Source organism: Nannospalax galili, unplaced genomic scaffold (assembly GCF_000622305.1).
Source record: "Nannospalax galili isolate Female #2095 unplaced genomic scaffold, S.galili_v1.0 scaffold507, whole genome shotgun sequence".
NCBI classification, from domain to species: domain Eukaryota; kingdom Metazoa; phylum Chordata; class Mammalia; order Rodentia; family Spalacidae; genus Nannospalax; species Nannospalax galili.
This window is the reverse complement of record NW_008356261.1, coordinates 121997-141907: the sequence shown is the minus strand read 5'-3', so window position 1 is coordinate 141907 and position 19911 is coordinate 121997. Positions and strand designations below refer to the sequence as shown.

The 19911-nt window shown below is 43.8% G+C and overlaps 2 protein-coding genes across 9 annotated transcripts in view; one reads left to right on the top strand and one right to left on the bottom strand.

Moving 5' to 3' along the window:
- Psmd13 (proteasome 26S subunit, non-ATPase 13) overlaps positions 1 to 4082 on the bottom strand; it is a 22767-nt gene extending 18685 nt beyond the window's left edge. The window contains exons 1-2 of the mRNA XM_008854362.3: positions 3895 to 4082; positions 2197 to 2275 (exon numbers count right to left, since the gene is read on the bottom strand). Coding sequence (XP_008852584.1) covers positions 2197 to 2275; positions 3895 to 3989 — 174 coding nt within the window. The 5' untranslated portion in view covers positions 3990 to 4082. The remainder of the gene's footprint in view (positions 1 to 2196; positions 2276 to 3894) is intronic.
- Positions 4083 to 4118: 36 nt separating this feature from the next.
- Sirt3 (sirtuin 3) overlaps positions 4119 to 19911 on the top strand; it is a 34037-nt gene continuing 18244 nt past the window's right edge. For 2 of the 8 annotated variants that reach the window (XM_029556822.1, XM_029556823.1), the window contains exons 1-4: positions 4658 to 4759; positions 13189 to 13372; positions 13450 to 13682; positions 14950 to 15050. In XM_029556822.1, coding sequence (XP_029412682.1) covers positions 4705 to 4759; positions 13189 to 13372; positions 13450 to 13682; positions 14950 to 15050 — 573 coding nt within the window. In that variant the 5' untranslated portion in view covers positions 4658 to 4704. Of the gene's footprint in view, positions 4289 to 4628; positions 4760 to 13180; positions 13373 to 13449; positions 13683 to 14949; positions 15051 to 19911 lie in introns of those variants that run through there. The other 6 variants (XM_008854358.3, XM_008854357.3, XM_008854359.3 and 3 more) reach the window with 6 other exon arrangements.

The window sequence follows — 19911 nt, the reverse complement described above, 5'->3', positions numbered from 1 at the left end:
CCTGTTCAGCATGGAAGAAGCCAGAGCAGTCTGCGTCCCGATTCCCTGTTGCCTATTTGGGTAACTCCCTCAAGGGATGGCATAATAAGAATAGGAGGTAGGAATTGGCTATGCAGGTAGGGTAAAAACACCCTAAAGAAAAGTAGCCAGTTTCTTGGCTAAAAGTCAAAATGTCCTTGGGTCTGTTAGCAACATACTCTGTTCCAAAGGCCAAAAATGTCAAAAGTATTTGGGAGCTTGTATCTAATCCTTAAAAGATTTTAGGGTTACCTCTTCAGAGGGGGGGATGATAGAGTACCCAAAAGCCCCATAAAAATAAAGAAAAAGAAAAAAAGTGATGGGGAGATATGGGAGGTGTTGGAAGGGAGGAAGTGGGCATGGATTTCATCAAAACACCTCATATGCATGTATGAAATTCTCTATAATAAAGTTTTTGTAAAAGTTAAAAAAATGACAAAAAAGAAAAAATTGTCAAGTGTCAGTTTGCAAACCACAATGTTCAACATACAAAAAGCACTGCCTAAACCTTTACTGAATGATGGGAGTCCCCTATCAAGGCTTATGTAAGTTCATATATGATCACCAATGGATTGAAGAAAACACTAAGTTGAAGTTTTGAGAATTAGAACATTGGTCTAAAAGAATCTCCTAAAAATTAATGCCTGCATTCTTCTATTAAGGTACTCCAAGTACAACAGATGGACCAGTCTGAAGTGTTCCTATCAAATAGAATGGTGTTCCTTCAGATTTCAGAAGGCTACAGGTTAATTATATCCTCTTATCAAGTTTCTTGGCCATTGAGCATACAGTTGGGCACTTTCTCAGACCCTAGGCCTCTACTACAGACAACAATGTGTGTGGCAAATGCTGTCTCCAAGGAGCTGGGCTAGATGAGATGACAGGACAAACGTATAATATTTTTATTTAAGAAACAGAGAAAGAAAGGAGGGCCATATCAGTTGAAATTTAAAAAAGCAAAGGACAAGTAACTATAAACTATAAATCTCTTTGATGTAGTATATCTCATTAATCATTTTTCTACTTAATTCAGAAGACAGACTACTCAGTGAAATCTTTAGACTGAGAGGTGATTGCAAATTCCTATAGGTAGTAAAATACCAAACTGATGAGTAAAAATCATATTTTACAACCCCAGAAGGTAAGGTAGCAAGTGGAAAGCTTCATTGTGTGTACTATAACATATTCAGGAGAAATAACTCAAGCTACAGTTTCAAAATCAGATGAAGGAGGGAAGGAGTTCATAAAGAAAAGGATTCTGGTGAGCAAATTCATGAGCATTTGTCAGGGAGTCTGGGGAAGACTGAGAAGGAGTGTTTTTTGTTTTTTTGGTTTTTTTTTTCTGTTCACAAAATCCTAAAAGTGCTCTTTTACAGAGGTAGCATGTTATGCAGTCCCCCTCAGGACAGAAATACTAGGCAAGTGGAATCAGTGTGGGTAGGGGAGCTAGGAAGTGAGGGGAGCTATTTAAAAGGTTTCTATGGCATCTATCCCTGGATCCTTTGATTTTGCTATGCAACCCAAACTGGCCTTGATTTTCCAGCCCCAGGTTCCCAAGTGCTGAGATGACAGGTGTGTCACTGGTTTGGGCTTTTGTATTGGTGATGCTGTGCATGGAGCCTAGGGTCTTGTATATACTAAGCACATATGGCCATTGAGCTATACTCCCAACCTTAAGAGTTTTAGAAACCAGAAAGTCTGTTTTATGCTAATATGATTTATTAGCTATAACCTATGGTAATTTACTTAACCTTCTGTTTCTCTATGAGAAAATGAAATAAAAGTATTCTCCCAATGCTGTCGAAGACCACAGTCCTTGCAACAGTCCTTGACAAAAAGTTCTTGCTGAAGAGGTGCAGCTTACTATGGTCATCATAAAGCCCACCTTTTGTCTTAAAGTCTATGAACAGGAGATGGAGAGATGGCTCAGAGGTCAAGAGAACTTGTTGCTCTTCCAGAGGATACAGGTTCTTAGACCCACATAAGGTGGCTCATAATCACCTGCAACTCCAGCTCCAGGTGATCTGATGCCCTCCTCTGGTCTCTGGGGGCACTTGCACACAGGTGGCATGCATACACACACACACACACACACACACACACACACGCACACACACAGAAAAAAAAAGTCCAAAAACATACTCACTTAGCCTTATCTAGCTTGGCTAAGTCATTTACCTTAATAAGACCATCTCCTTGGGCAAAGCAAGGATCCTGCACAAAATCAAGCACTTGAAGTGTCAGCTGATGCCACAACCTGAAAAATGAAAAAGGCCCTTTAGACCTATAGACTAGCATGAATTCAGACATTTTCAGTCTTGATAGTCTCGTCAAACAGCAAGTATCACCCAGTTTCTACTGCAAAGTACAGAGAATGTCAAAGCACTAATTAACCCCAGTTCTGTTTCTTGGCTCTGCTATCCAAGTAGTCTCTTATTCTCTCCAAGACTCAGTTTTCCCAGCTATAAAATGGAGAGTCTCTTTTGAGATTGCTTTGAAAGATCACTTTGTCCACTGGAAATACTGGAAATAAGAATTTAGAATCCAGCCAGGTATTCTGTCACATACCTTTGATCCCAGATCTTTCTGAGATCTAGGCCAGTTTGGGTTACACATCAAGTTCCAGGCCAGCTGGTAATACAGGGAGATCCTGTCTTTGAAAAAAAAAAAAAAGGCAAAAGAAAAGCATTTGGAATCCTACAGCTCTATGTTGAACTCCAAGCTCCCCTACTTACTAGCTGAATATCTCAGGGAGGGAGAAGAGAAAACTGATCTTCAGTTTCCTCATGAATGGATGGGATAAAGGAAGGATGAAGAAATAAGCTAATATGCAAAACAAGCCAGTATATAAAACCTCTAGGTAAATGACATAACACATTTCACATAGACACCAAAGGGTAATTAGTATTTAATAATGCAGGTACAGTGCTTTGAAAAATATAAAATGAGCCTGATGTAGTGGCATACACTGCTAATCCCAGTAGTCGGGAGGCAGAGGCAAGCGGATCTCCAGTTCCAGGCCAGTCTAATCTATATAGTAAGTTACAGGCCAGCCAGGATTATAGTTAGGCCCCCCCCCAAGGTCTCAAAAACAAAAATATGCGCTAAATAAATGAAATATCTCTTTAAAATACGAATAACACCAGGTGTGATGGCCTTCGCCTTTAGTCCAAGCACTCTGGTGGCAGAAGCAGGCAGATCTCTTGTGAGTTCAAGGTCAGCCTGGTCTACACACAAGTTCCAGGCCAGCTGAGGACCTACATGAACACCCTGTTTCAAAAGGATTAAAAAAAAAAAAAATACGCGAATAGCAGAAAACTGCTGAACAACATCAAAACATGTCGGGAATAGGTGTGGAAAGCCTCTGCAGTTAAGTGGTTTCCTTGTGGGCCAGCGCCAGATAAATGTAGGCAAATTACAATTGTTTCACTGTTTCTAACCCCGGGTTCTAAGATCCCTCTAGCAGCAAAGCCCAAAGTTAAATACAACAGAAAGCAGGGGCCACTAAAAGATGGGTTGCAGAATCAGTAGGAAATTGACCCGTGTCTCTCCTGTTTACCAGCTTCAGGCCAAGTTAGTGTCACATAGAGTATGGCTGAGGTCGGGCCACTAGGTCCCGTGTGTCAGAAAGACAGACATCCTGTCTCTGAAATTGTGTTTGCTCAAAAGCTAACATCACAGGCCAGCCTGAGTCGCTCGAGAAAGATCAGCGAAGGAGGAGCTCAGTAGCCCGTCACAGCCGTCGGGGTCGAGGGCTGTGAGCCCTTGACTCAGAACCACGGAAACAGCCTGAGTCTGTGGCTGTCGCACTTTGCCTCCGCATGCGGGACCCTCCCGGCCCAGCCAGCGCCCGCTCGCCCCCGTCTCGGAGCTCACTTCTTCGTGTATAGCTCCTCTAAACGGTGCCACACGGCGGCCTGCCCAGGCCCGGAGCTCTGGCTCTGCTGTAGGAAGCCCGGAACGTCCTTCATGTTCGCGTGGAGTGGCGAGACAGGGATAACACTAAGAGGCCGGCTCCGGCAGGAATGGCGGACGGAAGTGCTCACTCACTTCCTGCGCCGCGCAAGGCACGCCGGGAACGTTCGCGAGGCCCCGTGGGTCGTCATGGTAACAGCGTTCTTTTCGGCTGTGGTCAAACTTCTCCAGCTGAACTGGTTGTGGCCTTAGGAGTCTAGGGGTAGGAGCACTAATGGACAGCCAGCCTCTAGCTGGCTCTTAAACCGGGCTGTGGTCTGGCGGGGGTCTAGGTGTGACGCAATACCTGACCTCGGTAAGCGCTCAGAGAGCGTTAGTTACCACCCGCGGAAAACGGGAAGGTCCGGCGCGGGGTAAAACAATGAAGCCTACAGGGTTGGTTTCCCGCAGAGCCGGAAGCTACCTGCACCCGGAGCCTACTTCCACCTCGGCACCGCGGACTAGAGTACCGGGAACCGAGCTCAGGAGAGGACCTTAGAGTGCGCGGGGTTGGGCTTGGCTCACCGAGGCTAGGCAAGCGTGCTGAGGGCGGGGCTTGGAATCTGGAGGGCTAGTAAGGGTTCCGGGGATGGGGCCTAGCTCCGCGCAAGAATACCCGGGGCGGGGCCTAGCAAAGCGCGAGCGACTTAGGGGGAGGCGGGGCTCGGTGCACGGGGGCGGGGCTCTGGGTGGCTCGTGACCCCAGGCGGAGCTGTCGCTCTTCGGAACATCATGTCGGTGAGCGGTCGACTGGCATTGGCTGGACTCAGGCTGTGGGGCCCGGGAGGTGAGCTTTGCGCAGGGAGACGCGGGGTCCGGCCTTGGATGCTGGAGGTGTTTTAGGCCGGCAGCTGGAAGCAGTCGTGATAGCGAGAACCTAGGTGCAAGAGGCTCCTGCTCTTCGGTCATCAGTTTATTTCCGTAAAGATTTGTCCTGCAACTATTTCCTTTGCAGGAGTCTTTGAACGTTTGTAGAAGTTCGATGTACGGGTGTCCCAGAATTATGTCATCATTCCCAATTTCGTGTTATTACAAAAACGCTGTGTTGAATAACCCCCATTTACGGAATAAATTCTCAATAGACTGGTGTATCTAAAGTTGTGAGATTGGTTCTCAGTAACCCATACTGGCTCCTAGCTGACTGTGTGACTGAGGATGACCTTGAACTTCTGATCCTCCTGTTTCCACCTCCAGCTGCTGGGATTACAGTAATGAGCCACCACACCCAACTGTTACGTATCTTTGTCCCCCACAAAAGTTATGGTGTTAAAATTGCCACTAATGGTCATACTGTCTGCACAGTAATAGCATGGTTTGTCCAGTGGGGAGGATGATCTACTACGGCCACTTTTTGGTTGTAATGAGTGAGTCTATTAAGTAATAGTGAAAGCGAGAGAGGGCGTATGTAAAACATCAAATTGGGCACTCAAAATGTCCAGCAGAAATCTACTGAGGAAACTTATTTTAAGGCGGCTGGGTGGAGTTTCCAATAGAGTGAGTCCCAGGCAGAGCAGAGTGTCACTTTGAGCGAGCCTTCCAAGAAGATGAACAAATTGGAATAAATAGAGATAACATCAAATTGTGTGCTCCTGACATCCAACAGAAACTGACTGGGGGAAGTTGAAATTGTCTGCTTGAGTTCTGGGTTGAGCTTTCTATCCCGTAGCTGAGCCTCAGAGCTGACCTTCCAGCTTCTTCTCATTTCAGGCACTTTTATATTATGGGATAAGCAATAGTAATGTGTTGTGTTAGAAGTCATTTACTTTGTTCTGAAGAACACTGTTTTTATTCTTGGGCTGTTTTACTGCTCTTTTACCTTTCTATCAAAGAGTTGGAGGCAGCCCTCCCTCAGGCTTTGGGGAGATACTGAGACAAACACGCTGAAATGAGGGGAAGGGATAGGCCCTGCTTCTAGAACCAGTTTCTCAGTGAGCTCAAACAACATATGACAATTTACCAACATGGTGTACATTACATTTTGTGTGTGTGTCTTGGAGATGAAACTCAAGGCCTTGCACTTACCTGATAGGCTAGCACTGTACCACTGGAACTATATACCCAGCTTGGAGTCCTTATCCAGGGACTAAACATACTTAGGGCCCACAGTTAGCAAATTCAGTTGCACTATAATGGGTAAATATTTGAGTGGACAATGGTCTATTCACTTGGTATGTATGGGAGAGTTTAATAAGAGGTGATCATCCAGGACACTGCTACTTAGTTTTTTCTTTACACCAGACTGTTGTATGTGCCAAAGATAAAGCAGGAACCTGGACAGACACTTGTATTCACAGAGGCAATTCTAATAATAGATCATCTGTAAGACTAACTGGCTGTCATTAAATTCTAAGACAGGAGACCAGGGACTATCTGTGAGGAGGAATACCTTTACATGACTTTCTGCATTTCAAAATTTCTTCTTGATTTTTGGATTGTGGGACTCTTCTTTGACTTCATCCTTTGTGTCTCTTGGCAGTGTTTCAGGCGGCATTCATGCCTGCTTCTGGGTGTCTTCCCACAAGGTTTCCATACCATGTAGATGTACTTTAAGTTATATATGTATCTTAAGAATGTTCTAGATATTTGGTAAAATTCTGTCCATGAGTTCATCAGTGACTTGGAAACAGTTTGCTCTACAGATGAGTGGGAAACATTCTTCATTTGTCCCAAGTGATGCCTAGCAGTTGTCACGCACTCAGCAATGGTCGTACTAGGCAATCTAAACAGAAAATTGGGACCCCCAAGGCTTGCAGGAAGCAGTTTATGTGTAGTAGTACAGTCCCTGAGAGAGTTCTCCAAAGCAGGTCCCCAGCAAAGAAAAGCTTAGCCTTTTATACCCCATGTACAGTTAAATTTCTTTGACTCCCATATATGGTAATACACATATCCTGATTGGGTGCTCTTTGCTACAAGATCAAGACAGATGGAGCTGTGTATGTGCATTCAAGCATAGAACACGTTCCATTTCTTTTTCTTTGTTCTGGGGTGGGGTGGGGTTCCTGCCACACGGTATAGATTTATTCTTGTCTCTTGTATTTCTCATACAGTTTGTATTTAAAAGGAACTCAGAAAATGTTAGGGTGGAGACTGTAAATGAACACTGTCCTCAATGAGGACATGGGCATTTGTCCTCATGAATGAGATGGGCATTTGATAGGTGGGGGATAGTTTTGGAGCCAGAACTTTCTGTTTCTCATCATTTTTTTTCAGTCAGAAGCCCCTTTGGAGGGTTTCATTGATTTAGCTCAGAAGAGGGGCCTTGTTGAGGTACTTTTATGCCCATCTCTGATGAAGCAGGACCTTATTCAGAAGTGTTGGCCCATCTCTGCAGGGAGGAGGGGAGATCTTTCTCCTATTGTGTGTACTTACTGTGCTCTCTGGTGGGAGGTTTAAAAATATAGATTACTCCAAATAAGACTGTAAGAGGGGCAAGGGTGTAGTTCAGGATAAAGCCCTGACCTGTTTACCCTAGTACAGCTAAACAGTACACCAACAGAATACTCATGTTACCTTTGACCACCTTGCTTTTAGCTTTGGCACCTGAAGCTCAGAGTGGCCAAAAACTACTCTGTCTGCAGATGGCACACACATCCCCGGATGACCCCATAGTCTGCAGATGGCACACACATCCCTGGATGACCCCATAGTCTGCAGATGGCACACACATCCCGGGATGACCCCACACTATTCCTGTATGGATGAGGCTGCTGTTTACTACAGCCGTACAGAAGGAAAAGATAGCAGGCGCCTTAACAGGAGAGGGGTCAGCACTGTTGCCTTTAAAAGGTGACTTGATCCTGGAGGATTATAGCACTTTGAAGTGGAGACAGTGTTTCTCAGGCAGATATGCTGGATGGGAAAAGGGCTAAAACAGAAGCCTTTTATTTTGCTAAAAGGAGGGGTTAAATAAAGCTGTCACTGAAATGGGATACTAAGATATCTGCATCTTGTGGGGAACAGAATTCTTCTGGGAAAACAGGCAGCAGGATGTGAAGTCAGTTTTATAAGGGGCAAAGGAAGTAACAAAAGAGCAAACACTGTATTAGAATCATCCTGCCACAAGACAAGTTCTGAATTATCCTGAGTCAAAAGTTGTGCTTTTAGCATCTTCATTTCTGGGTTGTATGATTAAGCAAAAGAAATATTCTCAGTTGCCTGTTTTCTGTCTATAGTAACTTTAGACTAGCCATTTACTGGGGAAGGTTGTCAGTTTAATCTGTTGAATCTGCTTCTATCAGCATGTAATCTCCATACTGGTCATCAGGGCCGTCTGATGGGAGAATTGGCCTCGTGGCTTCCAGTTCTCAGGGTGTGAGAAATAGTGCCTGTGGCCGATGGTCCTGAACTCTAGGAAGGTTGTTGTAGTAATGAAGACACTGTAGCTTGATTAGATACCAAGAGAGCACTGAATAAAGACTATAGGCAGAAACTGTCCAAGGCCATGTGAAGCTGTGTTGCTCAGTATTTCTCTGGCTGTAGACTTCAGTGGCAGCGTTTTCAGGCCCTGTTGCAGGCTCTGCTATTTGCATTGCTTTTCTTCATGTGTTTGTGTGCTGTATGTGTGTGTGTGTGTGTGTGTGTGTGTGTATGTGTGTGTGTGTTATATGTGTGGTTCTCTCATAGAACCTGGAACTTACTGATGTGGGTAGTATCTTAGTTTGCTTCTCTATTGCTATAATAAAACACTGATCAAAACCAATTTGGGAGGAAAAGGTTTATTTCACCTTACTCTTCCAAGTGAAGTCCATCACTGATGGAAGCCAGGCAGGCAAGATAGGAACCTGGAGGCAGGAACTGAAGCACAGATCACGAAGGAATGCTGTTTACTGTCTTGCTCCTCTGGCCTGTGCTCAGCCTGATTTTTTTTCTTTAATTTTATTTATTATTTTTATTTTATGTGTATGAGTGTTATGGCTGCCTGTATGAATGTGTACCTATGCCGTGCAGCATCTATGGAGATCAGAAGAGGGTGTCGGATCCCCTGGAACTGGAGTTATTCATAGTTGTTAGTCACCATGTGGGTCTTGGGAATTGAATCTGGGTCCTCTGCAAGAGCAGCCAGTGCTCTTAACTGCTGAGCCATCTCTCCAGCCCCCTCAGCCTGCTTTTTTATACAACCCAGGACACTTGCCCAGAGGTGACACCAACCACTGTGGGATAGGCCCGCCAACATTACTCAACAATTAAGAAAATGCCCCACAGACTTCGCCATAGGCCAGTCCAATGGAGAAAATTCATCAATTGAGGTGCCCTCTACCCAGGTCAGTCATGTTGACAACTGAAACTGTCCATCACAGCTAGGTTGGCTGGCCATTGAGAGCCAGGAATCCCCTTGTCTCAACTTCCCCAGACATACCTGGCTTTTACATGATTTGGGGGATCAAACTCAGGTTCTCCTGCTTGTGTGACAAGCACTTTATTAACTGAGCCTCATCCTCAGCTTTAGGTACTGCTTTTCTTCCAGTTGTACTCTTAGGATTGAGTCAGTTGTACTATCTTGACATCAGTAGGAAGAAGTCAGAAAACAATGTCAAGTACCCCCAAAACCTCTCTATCTCTTCTCCCATAAAATCTTCCTTCCATTTCTTTGTATATAAGCAAAAAGGGTAGAAATGTTAGAACCCAGACCAGACATTGTTCAGGTCACACCCATCTGCAGCTCTGTCTCCTTTCACCCTTATAACTGGTTTTGTATACAAGCCCTAGGGTACCAGACTCCAGCCTGTCAGGGGATACCAGTGATACACCCTGTAAGATGAACACAAATTAGTTAAATGGGCCCCTCCTCCCCCTTTCCCCCACATCTTCAATGCCACACACTCCTTTAAAATGCAAGACCCTTTTGTCCTTCTCTGCCTCTTAGGAATCAGGCAGCCTGACTACAAACACATATTATCATATTATAGACTAATCATTAACCAGATGGCATAGAACCTCCCTCTTCCTCTGAAATCTTCAAGAAAGGACTCCTTACTCTGTGTGGAGGGCCTGAACTCTCCTTAGAACCCCATCACACTGTCTTTCCATGGTGTTGATAACTCTTCTAATCAATCTCTTACCTAAAAGGGCAGTCTTTCCCAATGCTCCCTGAACCCCTAAACCTAAGACTGTTCAGTGACTTTCATACTTTTATTCTTTATTATTTTTTTGCCTCTTTGTGAGTTTATATACCGTTTTAATAATAGGGATTTTGGGGTTGTCCACCCATTTGATTAATGATAGCTATTTATTTTTTTATTTAAATTTTATGTGTATGAGTGTTATGCCTACATGTGTATAACTGCACCAGTGTCGTGCAATACTTGCAGAGGTCAGAACATGGTATTTTTCCCAGTGGTTTCAAACATTGGGACTAAAGGTGTATGCTACCACACCTGTTTTAAACATCATCATCTATCACATCTCTTGTGGGAATATTTTTGGTACTGTAGCACAGAGTGGTTTCCTCATTCTTAGCATTGCCATCTATTTTGTTACAGTCCTCAAGGTTTTCTTTCCTAACCTGCCAAATGAAACTGTGCCTTGAATTAACTGATGAAAACCAAAAACCCTGGTTTGTAGGCAATGGTGATCTGAAATTCTTTAGCAAATTGCAGAAGGTCTTGATAATCAGGAAACCCATAATCAAAAGTTTTTATCCCAGTTTTTGTCCAAGGAGCATAGTTAGGATCTCTTCTTCTAGGCTATGTCTTAAAAGAGGCTATGGCTCCCCTCTTTTCATGATACACAATTTTATTTCCTGTGGAGACGACTGGAGAAGCTGAAGGAAAGGGTGATAAAGAGGAGGAGGCAAGGTCAGCAAGGGTAGAGGAGAGTACAAGCTTGAGGAGAGTTGGGTTCCTCAGAATTTGTCTCTAAATTCTGACTCAGTCCCTAAATTTTTCTTATTTCCTGCCCTTTAACATCGGTTTAAAAAATTCTGCTCTACAAGGCATGGTTACACATACCTTTGATTCCCGCACTTGGGAGGCAAGACAGGTGGATCTCTGTGATTTCAAGGCCAGCCTGGTCTATGTAGTGAGTGCCAGGCCAGCTGGGACTACAGGGAGACCCTGTCCCAGAAAGACCACAAAATAAATAAATAAATAAATAAATAAATAAATAAATAAATAAATAAATAAAAATAATTTCTCCTTTCTAAACTTTTATTGTTCCCAGCACCCACATGGCAGCTAACAACCACCCATAACTCCTGTGCGAAGGGATTTGACACCCTCTCTTTTAACCTCCAGAGGCAGTGCACACACATGGTGCACTTACATACATGCAGGCAAAATATTCATACACATAAAATAAATCCAAAACAAATTCTTTTTTGTTCTTTTTTGGTCCTTTTGAGACAGGGTCTCTCTGTAGCCTCCACTGGCCTGGAGCTTGCTATGTAGACCAGGCTAGCCTTGAACTCACAGAGATCTGCCTGCCTCTGCCTCCCAAGTGCTGGGATCAAAGGCATGTGCCACCACACCTGGCTGATGCTTTTAAATTCTAATTAGTCTGCCCATTTATTGTCTTTTATTTCATTGCTTGGGACTTCTAGTTTTGAACATGAAACAATTTAGAAATATCAGATGTTCCTATTTTTCCAAATACTTGCAAGTTGAATGATTGTAATTATCAAACATAAGCCAGCTGGAGTACTGTGGCAGGTTGTCTCCAAAGATTTTCTCTTTTCCTGAGTTTTCTGTCTCATTTTAGTGTCTTTTCTCCTGAAAAATATAACTTCTATGATTGCTGGTAGGATTTGTATTTTGGATTAGTTGTATGTGCTACTTATGAAAGGGGCTCCCTCTGTTCCCTCCAGAGGGTCAGGTTCTCTGACTGTATCAGAGATTTCTCTTATGCGCTTGCAGGAATGTGAGGGGGTTCAAAACACTGAATGATCACTCCTCATGTGTGTCTTCCTGGCTGAGCCAACAAGGCTTCTTTTAATCCAGGAGCAAAGTTTGATGTCTTGGGTTTCTCTGTGAGATAATTGCATTTCTTAGGGAGTTCCCCCTTGACACCTCCATCCTGTAAGGCTAGAAAAAACAAATGCCTCTTACCTTCACCATCTTTATGATCAGCCTTCATAGAATTTCTAAACTAAAAAGGGCCAGGTTGCAGTAAGAAAGAGACAGAGAGAAAAAGTACAGGAGTTAGGAGGAAAAGTGTGAATACTAGGAAACAAGATTATGACAAATGCTCAATTACAAATGCTCAAACAATTGGTCTCAAACAGTAAGGCTATCCAGTGTAATAGCTCAGAATAAGACACTAGACTATCAACCAAAACAAAGGGAGCTCCAGACCCCAAAGGACCCGCATACATCTACATGAAGAGGAACATGGATGATTGGGCATAAAAGACCCATTCTGCTACTTGACAGTGATCCTGGTGACCCTTTTGGTGAGATTGGACTGTCCTTGGGCTGGCCCCACATTGGGTGCCAATACTGTTGATACAGAATAGTTTTTGCTTCAAAAGGGATAAGGGTTAGTCTGTTCTGAGCTAAGTATGAGCAACCATGACCTGGGAACATGGATTCAGGTTACTCTGACTAAAATTGCACTTGTGGAAAAGGTTATACAAACTTTCATAGTCACAGAACAAAAGACAGTCCAAAATCAGTGCATTTACCAAACTTACTTATGGGGACATCAGGTAACAGCCAAGCAGTAAATCTCTGCTATAGGTTTCAAATTCTAGCTGATGATTCTTAGCTTTTGGGCAAGTGAAAGCTAGTGATCCGTTAAGTTAATACAGTACCTCATAGTCAAAAGGATGTTAGGTCAGATACAGAGGTGGGTGACAAATGGCTATCAAAGGAACTAGCCCACAATAATTTTAGCTCTTGAGCTGCAATGTTCCAAATCCAAAGAATTAGTCAATCAGCCTAATTAGTCTAATTAGGCAACCAATCTACAAAATCATCACAGATGTGACTTTTTCAGAGAACTTCAGTTCACACCTTTGATGATGGGACTGAGAGGTGGTGTGTCCCTGACTACACAGTACCTGTTAACCAGATTTTTTTTTTGTCCCCAAGTAAGTTTTGAGTTCTGATAAAAGACTGCTTTCTACTTTAGTTGGTAGTCAAAAATGATTATTTGGATGGCTCTTAAGAAAAGTACATGTCCATTTTTGATGGTGGAAACAGTAGACTTGTACTTGTTGTTAGCATAAGACCAGTTGTCACCTGCTGCCTTTCTGTTGTGCTCTTGCTGTCAGTTTTACAGGTGGAAGAAGGCCCATCTCCCTTTCTGTGGGTGTTTCGGGTGGCTTTGGAAGTGGAGGCAACAGTGGAAAGGAGAAGCTTTCCCTGAAGGATGTAGCTGAGCTGATTCAGGCCAGAGCCTGCCGAAGGGTAGTAGTCATGGCAGGGGCTGGCATCAGCACACCCAGCGGCATCCCAGACTTCAGGTACGCTGCAGTTCCGACTTGATGTCATTTCCCCACTGTCTTCTGAAGGACTCAGCCTTTCCCTTCTCTCTCTACAGATCCCCAGGGAGTGGCCTCTACAGCAACCTCCAGCAGTACAATATCCCATACCCTGAGGCTATCTTTGAACTTGAATTTTTCTTTCACAACCCCAAGCCCTTTTTCACTTTGGCCAAGGAGCTGTACCCTGGGCACTATAGGCCCAATGTCACTCATTACTTCCTCCGACTGCTCCATGACAAGGAGTTGCTTCTGCGGCTCTACACACAGAATATTGACGGGCTGGAGAGAGGTGAGCCCTCTGACCCTTGCACATCTGTACCTGATTCTAAGAAGGGCTGTCTATGGCCTAATGCTTATACCTCACCCTTGGGACTTTTGCAAGTCAGCTGGTTATGCCTTTGCTACTGCCATGTTTGAGGCCACTGTTGGAACCTCCCTGTATCCCTGTAGGCCTCTCTCCCCCACACCTGCTGGGCCATAAGTTTTGGATGGAACTAAAGTTCATATCATTTATCTACTCTGGTTTGATCTCTCTCTCTCTCTCTCTCTCTCTCTCTCTCTCTCTCTCTCACACACACACACACACACACACACACACACACACAAAACTCTCATGTCCTCTCCCTCAGTTTCCATCACCGACATATGGCCAGACCTTGTTTATTCTTTCCACCTTCTCTTTTACCCCTAGATTGTTTTCAGGCAGATCTCTTACATGATAAAGTTAATGAACAATTTCTAAATAGATTAGTGGATATCTCTGGATGATAGAGCCTTTTCAGTTCCAATACTATTATACTAAAGAACTACAGATTTTCAGTGCTGTCCGTCTGTGATTATTTCTTGGCTCCTACCACATCATACAGTGGCCACAACAGTGATTCATGGATTGTGTTGCTAGGTGATGCATCCTGAGGGAGAATTCACTAGTGCTTCCCCAAGGTGCAGTATGAGGATCCATGAAAGAGTAGTCAGTGGATATTGGCCACTTTGCCATTCTGTAGAGGTGCTGTGATCTGAAGAGAGGCATCATCTTGCTTCAGGAGTGTTTCCTGTGAGAAGAAATCCACAGCTCAGAACCACAGGGACTACAGGGGCTACCCCACCAAGGCTGCCTCTTTTCTCCTAGGCAGAAAGACAGGCCTCAGGGGAAGGTGGGAAGTAGCTTCAGCCCTGAAGCTAGGACAGTGATGGGGGTATGAGAAGTCACCCTGTCTGCTCAGCAGCCTTTCAGAACCAAATAGTAATAATGGACTTTACAAGAAATATTTTCATTATTGTTGTTGAGATGGTCTTGCTATAGCTCTTGTTGACCTTGAACTCACTATGTGACTCAGACTGGCCTGGAACTCTCAATTTTTCAGCCTCAGCCTCCCAAGTGCTAGGATTACATGCACAAGCATGTGCCATCACACCTAGCTGAGAAGTCATTTTCTGTCAGCTTATCAACTGTGCAGTTTATTTGAAATGTAGTTTTACCAAGCCCAGAAGTCATGCTTTTTGGCTTACATTGCCATCCCAGAGGCTGCAACTCTGAGCTTTGGTTTGAATTTCAGCATCTGGTATCCCTGCCTCAAAGCTGGTTGAAGCTCATGGGTCCTTTGCATCAGCTACCTGCACAGTCTGTCGAAGATCCTTCCCGGGGGAGGACTTATGGGTGAGTTATCTCATTGAATACAGAAGGGTCTCTCCCTTCGGTAGTTCTTGGGGATGGGGAATCTGTTCTAGTGTTATTTTATATATGTTTGTTTATTTTTAAGACAGGGTACTCTTATTGGCCTGGAACTTGCCAAGTAGGTAGACTTGCTGGCAGGGAACCCTAAGGATCCACCAGCTGACCTGGAACTCACTATGTAGACCAGGGTGGCCTTGAACTCACAGAGATCCGCCTGCTTCCACCTCCCAAGTGCTGGGATCAAAGGCATGTGACTCCACACCCAGCCTGGTTTTGTTTTTTCAGATAGGGTCTCCCTGTAGCCCCAGCTGGCTTGGAACTTATATAGACCAGGCTGGCCTCAACCCTTACAAAGATCCCAAGTACTGGGATTAAAGTCATGTGTTACTATGCCAGCTTGAATTAATTTTTGTATATGATTTATGTAAGGTTCCAACTCATCAGCTAAGATAAAAGTCTAATCGAGAATAAAGAATTGCATTTATTTGGGGGTTATTAGCATTGTGGGCCCAGAGACATACAATTAAAGCAGTCAGGAATGTGCCATCTGATAGTGGCTGTTTTTGTAGCTTATTCTCAGAGGAGTTAGTTCAGGATTGTGACTGGTGTGCAAAGGTCAAACTTTCTTCTGAGGAAGCTACTGTTTGGCATAGTTTGGCATAGCTCATGAGGTCAGCATGAGCATCCATAGTCCAAGGTTCATCTGCAGACATGCCTGACAACCTGGCTTTACAACAACACCCCTTCTGTTTAAGGGCCCACAACCAGTGCTCAATTGTTTTTTGTTTTGTTTTATTTTTTGTTTTTGTTTTGGTCTTTTTGAGACAGAGTCTCCCTGTAGCCCCAGCTGACTTACAGCTCATTATGTAGACCTGGCTAGCCTCAATTTCACAGAGATTCACCTGCCTCTGCCTCCTAAGTGCTGAGACTAAAGGTGTGCATCACCATGCCCAGCTCAACTATTTCTTTCTTGACAAACTTCATTCTTTTCCATGTAGATAACCAGTTTTTTCAGCAATGTGTTTTTATTTGAGACAGTGTCTTGCTATGGAGCCCTGACTGGCCTGGAATTTGGTATGTAGGTCAGGCTGGCCAGAATATGTGGATCAAATTGGTCTTAAACTCACTGAGATCCACCTGCCACTGCCTCCTAAGGGCTGGAATTAAAGGCATGTACCACTTGCCCAGCATGGATGAAACTACTTTTCCCCAAAAAATCATTGACAGCTGGGCGTGGTGGCATAACATCTTTAATCCCAGCACTCAGGAGACAAAGACAGGTGGATCTCTGTGAGATTGAGGCCAGCCTGGTGTACATAACAAGTTCCAGGCCAGCTGGGGCTATAGGGAGACCTTATCTCAAAAGAAAAAAAAATCATTGACTATTGTTCTAACTTGCTTCTTTGTTGCTGTGATAAAAGTCCTGACCAAAACCAATTTGGGGAGGAAAGAGTCTATTTAATCTTACAGATTGCAATCCATCATCAAGGGAAGCCAAGGTAGGAGCTCAAGGCAAGAACCTGGAGGCAGGAACTAAAGTAGAGAACAAGAAGAAATGCCGCTTACTGGCTTGTTTCCCCTGGCTTGTTCAGCTACCCTCTTTATACAGCTCAGGCCCACCTGCCTAGAGATGGTACTGCCCACAGTGGGCTGGGCCCTCCTACATGAATTAACAGTTAAGAAAATACTTCACAGACATGGATGGCTATTTGCCAATCTGTGATCTGAGAAATTCTTCATTTGAGGTTCCCTCCTCAAAGAGGAGTATCAAGTTAACAAAAGCTAACCATCACAATTAACCCCTTGTCAATTTGAAAAATAAACACATCACTATAAACCATACCCTTGCCATTTCTTGTCCCTAAGACATCATAACACAAATATAAAACACAGTACAGCTTTACAATTCTCAGTCTTTTGAAAAAAAAAAGTTCAGTGGTCGGGCGTGGTGGCGCATGCCTTTAATCGCATCACTTGGGAGGCAGAGGCAGGCAGATCTCTGAGTTCAGGTCCAGCCTGGTCTACATAGTGTGTTTCAGGCCAGCTGGGGCTACAGGGAGATCCTGTCTCAATAAGACCAAAAAAAAAAAAATTTCAATGTTGGGGTGGAGAGATGACTCAGCAGTTAACAGCGCCAGCTGCTCCTGCAGAGAGGACCTGGGTTCCATTCCCAGCACTCACATGGTGGCTAACAACCATCTGTAACTCCAGCTCCAGGGGATCCAGTGCCTTCTTCTCACCTCTCTGGGCATTGCACAACATGGGTGCACTTACATATATGCATTGCACAACATGGGTGCACTTACATATATGCAAGCAATACACTCATACACATAAAATAACAATAATTTTTTTTAAAAAAACTTCCATGCCTCCCAAGGCTCAGGAATCATTTTGGAAGAGGGGTTGGAAGATTATAAGAGCTAGAGGGGTAAATGACCACAAGGAAACAGTTTCGCAGATAGCTGGTCAATTGTACATATAAACTCACAGCAATGGTGACAGCATGCACAAGTCTCACAAATCAAGCCAGACAAATCACAGCATAGATGTGGAGAAGCAGGTAATAATAAACCCCAACCCTACAAGAACTATTGGAAACCATTGACTGATGGGAAGGGGAGATTCAGTATCATTTAAGGGTGAGACTCCTAGTAGGTTGACCAGGCTCCAGTGAATGAAACACACCAAAGAGTATTTGGGGACACAGACCTTACTCTATAGTAAAGGGTGTGTGTGTGTGTGTGTGTGTGTGTGTGTGTGTGTGTGTGTAAAATTTGGTGGGGGTTATTAAGGGGACATACAGATACAAGAAGTGAGTTAAATATCAAAATATATAGTATGAAATTTACAAAAATTCAATAAAAGATTAATAAAAATTCAGTGATTTAAAAAATCAGTGTCTCTTAAAAAGTTCAAAGTCTCTCAATTGTGGGCTACTGTAAAATAAACAAGTCGTAAACTTTCTTAGCACCAAAGCATAAAAACATACTTAAATAAAACTGAAGTCCAGTAGTGTAGTTCCAAAATCTTGTAGCTCAGTGTCTGATATCTGGGACTCATAATCTTCTGGGATCCAAAGGGCTTTGGCAACTCCACTTCTCCAGCTCTGCATCTGCAGCACACACAGCTTGTATCATAGTCTTAGGCCTGCTCCACACCACGTCTGCTGCTGTCCTTGGTGGTCATCCCATGGTCCTGGCATCTCCAGTATGCTGGGGCCTTCACTGTAACTGAGGCTGCACCTTTACCGATGGCCTCTCCTGACTTCCCATTGTGTCAAGCTTCAGCCTCTCTCTATGTCCCCTTCAATCTTTCAGCTTTCATGCCACTAAAACCAGTATCACATGGGAGACTTTCACACATTCCCAAGTTCAGCAACTAGCATGAGATGCAGCATTGGAATCTGGACCACAGCTGACCTCAAGGAAGTACTCCCCCGAAGATTTCTCTTCAGTGATGCTGGCCTCTTATTAATCATAGTTGACTTTTCATTTCCAGCTAAGTAGCATGAGTTGACCCAATAAAGGAAATGTTTCACCTGCACAGATTTCTTAATTCAAATATATCAAACCAATGGCCCTGATAAAATCTTTGAGAGACTCTCAGACTTCCCTCTGAAGCTTCATAAGCCAGGCCTCCATCATCTGCTTCGCTCTCAGCATTATTTTTCAAGTTCCTTCTGATTAATCTCTGAGCACTCAGTGTCTTTTCCAGCTCAAAGTACCAAACATTTCCATAGTCCTCCCTAAAACAACATGGTCCAGTCTGTCAGTGATACCACACTTGTGGTATCATTTTTCTGTTCTAGTTTGTTTTCTGACCAAAACCAACTTGGAGGTGGCGGGGTAGGGAGGTTATTTAACCTTACAGGCTATTGTCCATCGTTGAAGGAAGCCAGGATAAGAGTTCAAGGCAGGAATCTGAAGTCAGTAGCTGAAGCAGAGACTACAGGGGAATGCTGCTTACTGTTTCTCCTGGCTTGCTCAGCTGTCTTCCTTTTTTAAAAAATGTATTTATATTTTATGTATATGAATGTTCTTCTGCATGTATGCAAGTATGCCACGTGCGTGCCTCAGCTACCTTTATTTACAGCCCATCTGCCTAGGGATGGCACTGCCCACAGTGTACTGGGCCCTTCAAAATCAATTAACAATCAAGAAAATGCCTCACAGACATGGCCACAGGCCAGTCTAATCTGGGAAATTTGTCAGTTGGTCCTTCTTCCCAGGTCACTCTAGTTTGTGTTAAATTGACAAAAGCTAGCCAGCACAACTATGTATGTGAGATTTGTTTGGGGGCTTTCTATTCTGTTCATTGATGTACATATTTTTATGCCAGTATCACACAGCTTTGGTTACAATGGCAAGTTTTGAAGTCAAGAAATAAGAATTTTAATGAGTTTTAGGATGAGCATGACAACTTTCTGTAACTGTAAGAAATATTTGAGATAGAGTTGGGTGTGGTGACATGTGACTTCAGTCCCAGCACTCAGGAGGCAGAGGCAGGTGGATCTTGGTTAGTTCAAGACCAGCCTGGAGTATATATCTAGTCCAGGTCAGCTAGAGCTACATAGAAAGACTCTGACTTAAGAAAAGAAAAGGAGCCGGGTGTGGTGGCGCACACCTTTAATCCCAGGATTTGGGAGGCAGAGGCAGGCGGATCTTTGTGAGTTCGAGACCAGCCTGGTCTACATAGTGAGTTCCAGGACAGCTGGGGAACTATTTATAAAAGACCACAAAAACAAACAAACAAAAAAGACAAAACTTACAAATCATAAGCATACAGGAAGGAGAAGAATCTCGAGATAATGGCATGGACCAGATCTTCAACAGAACTGTAG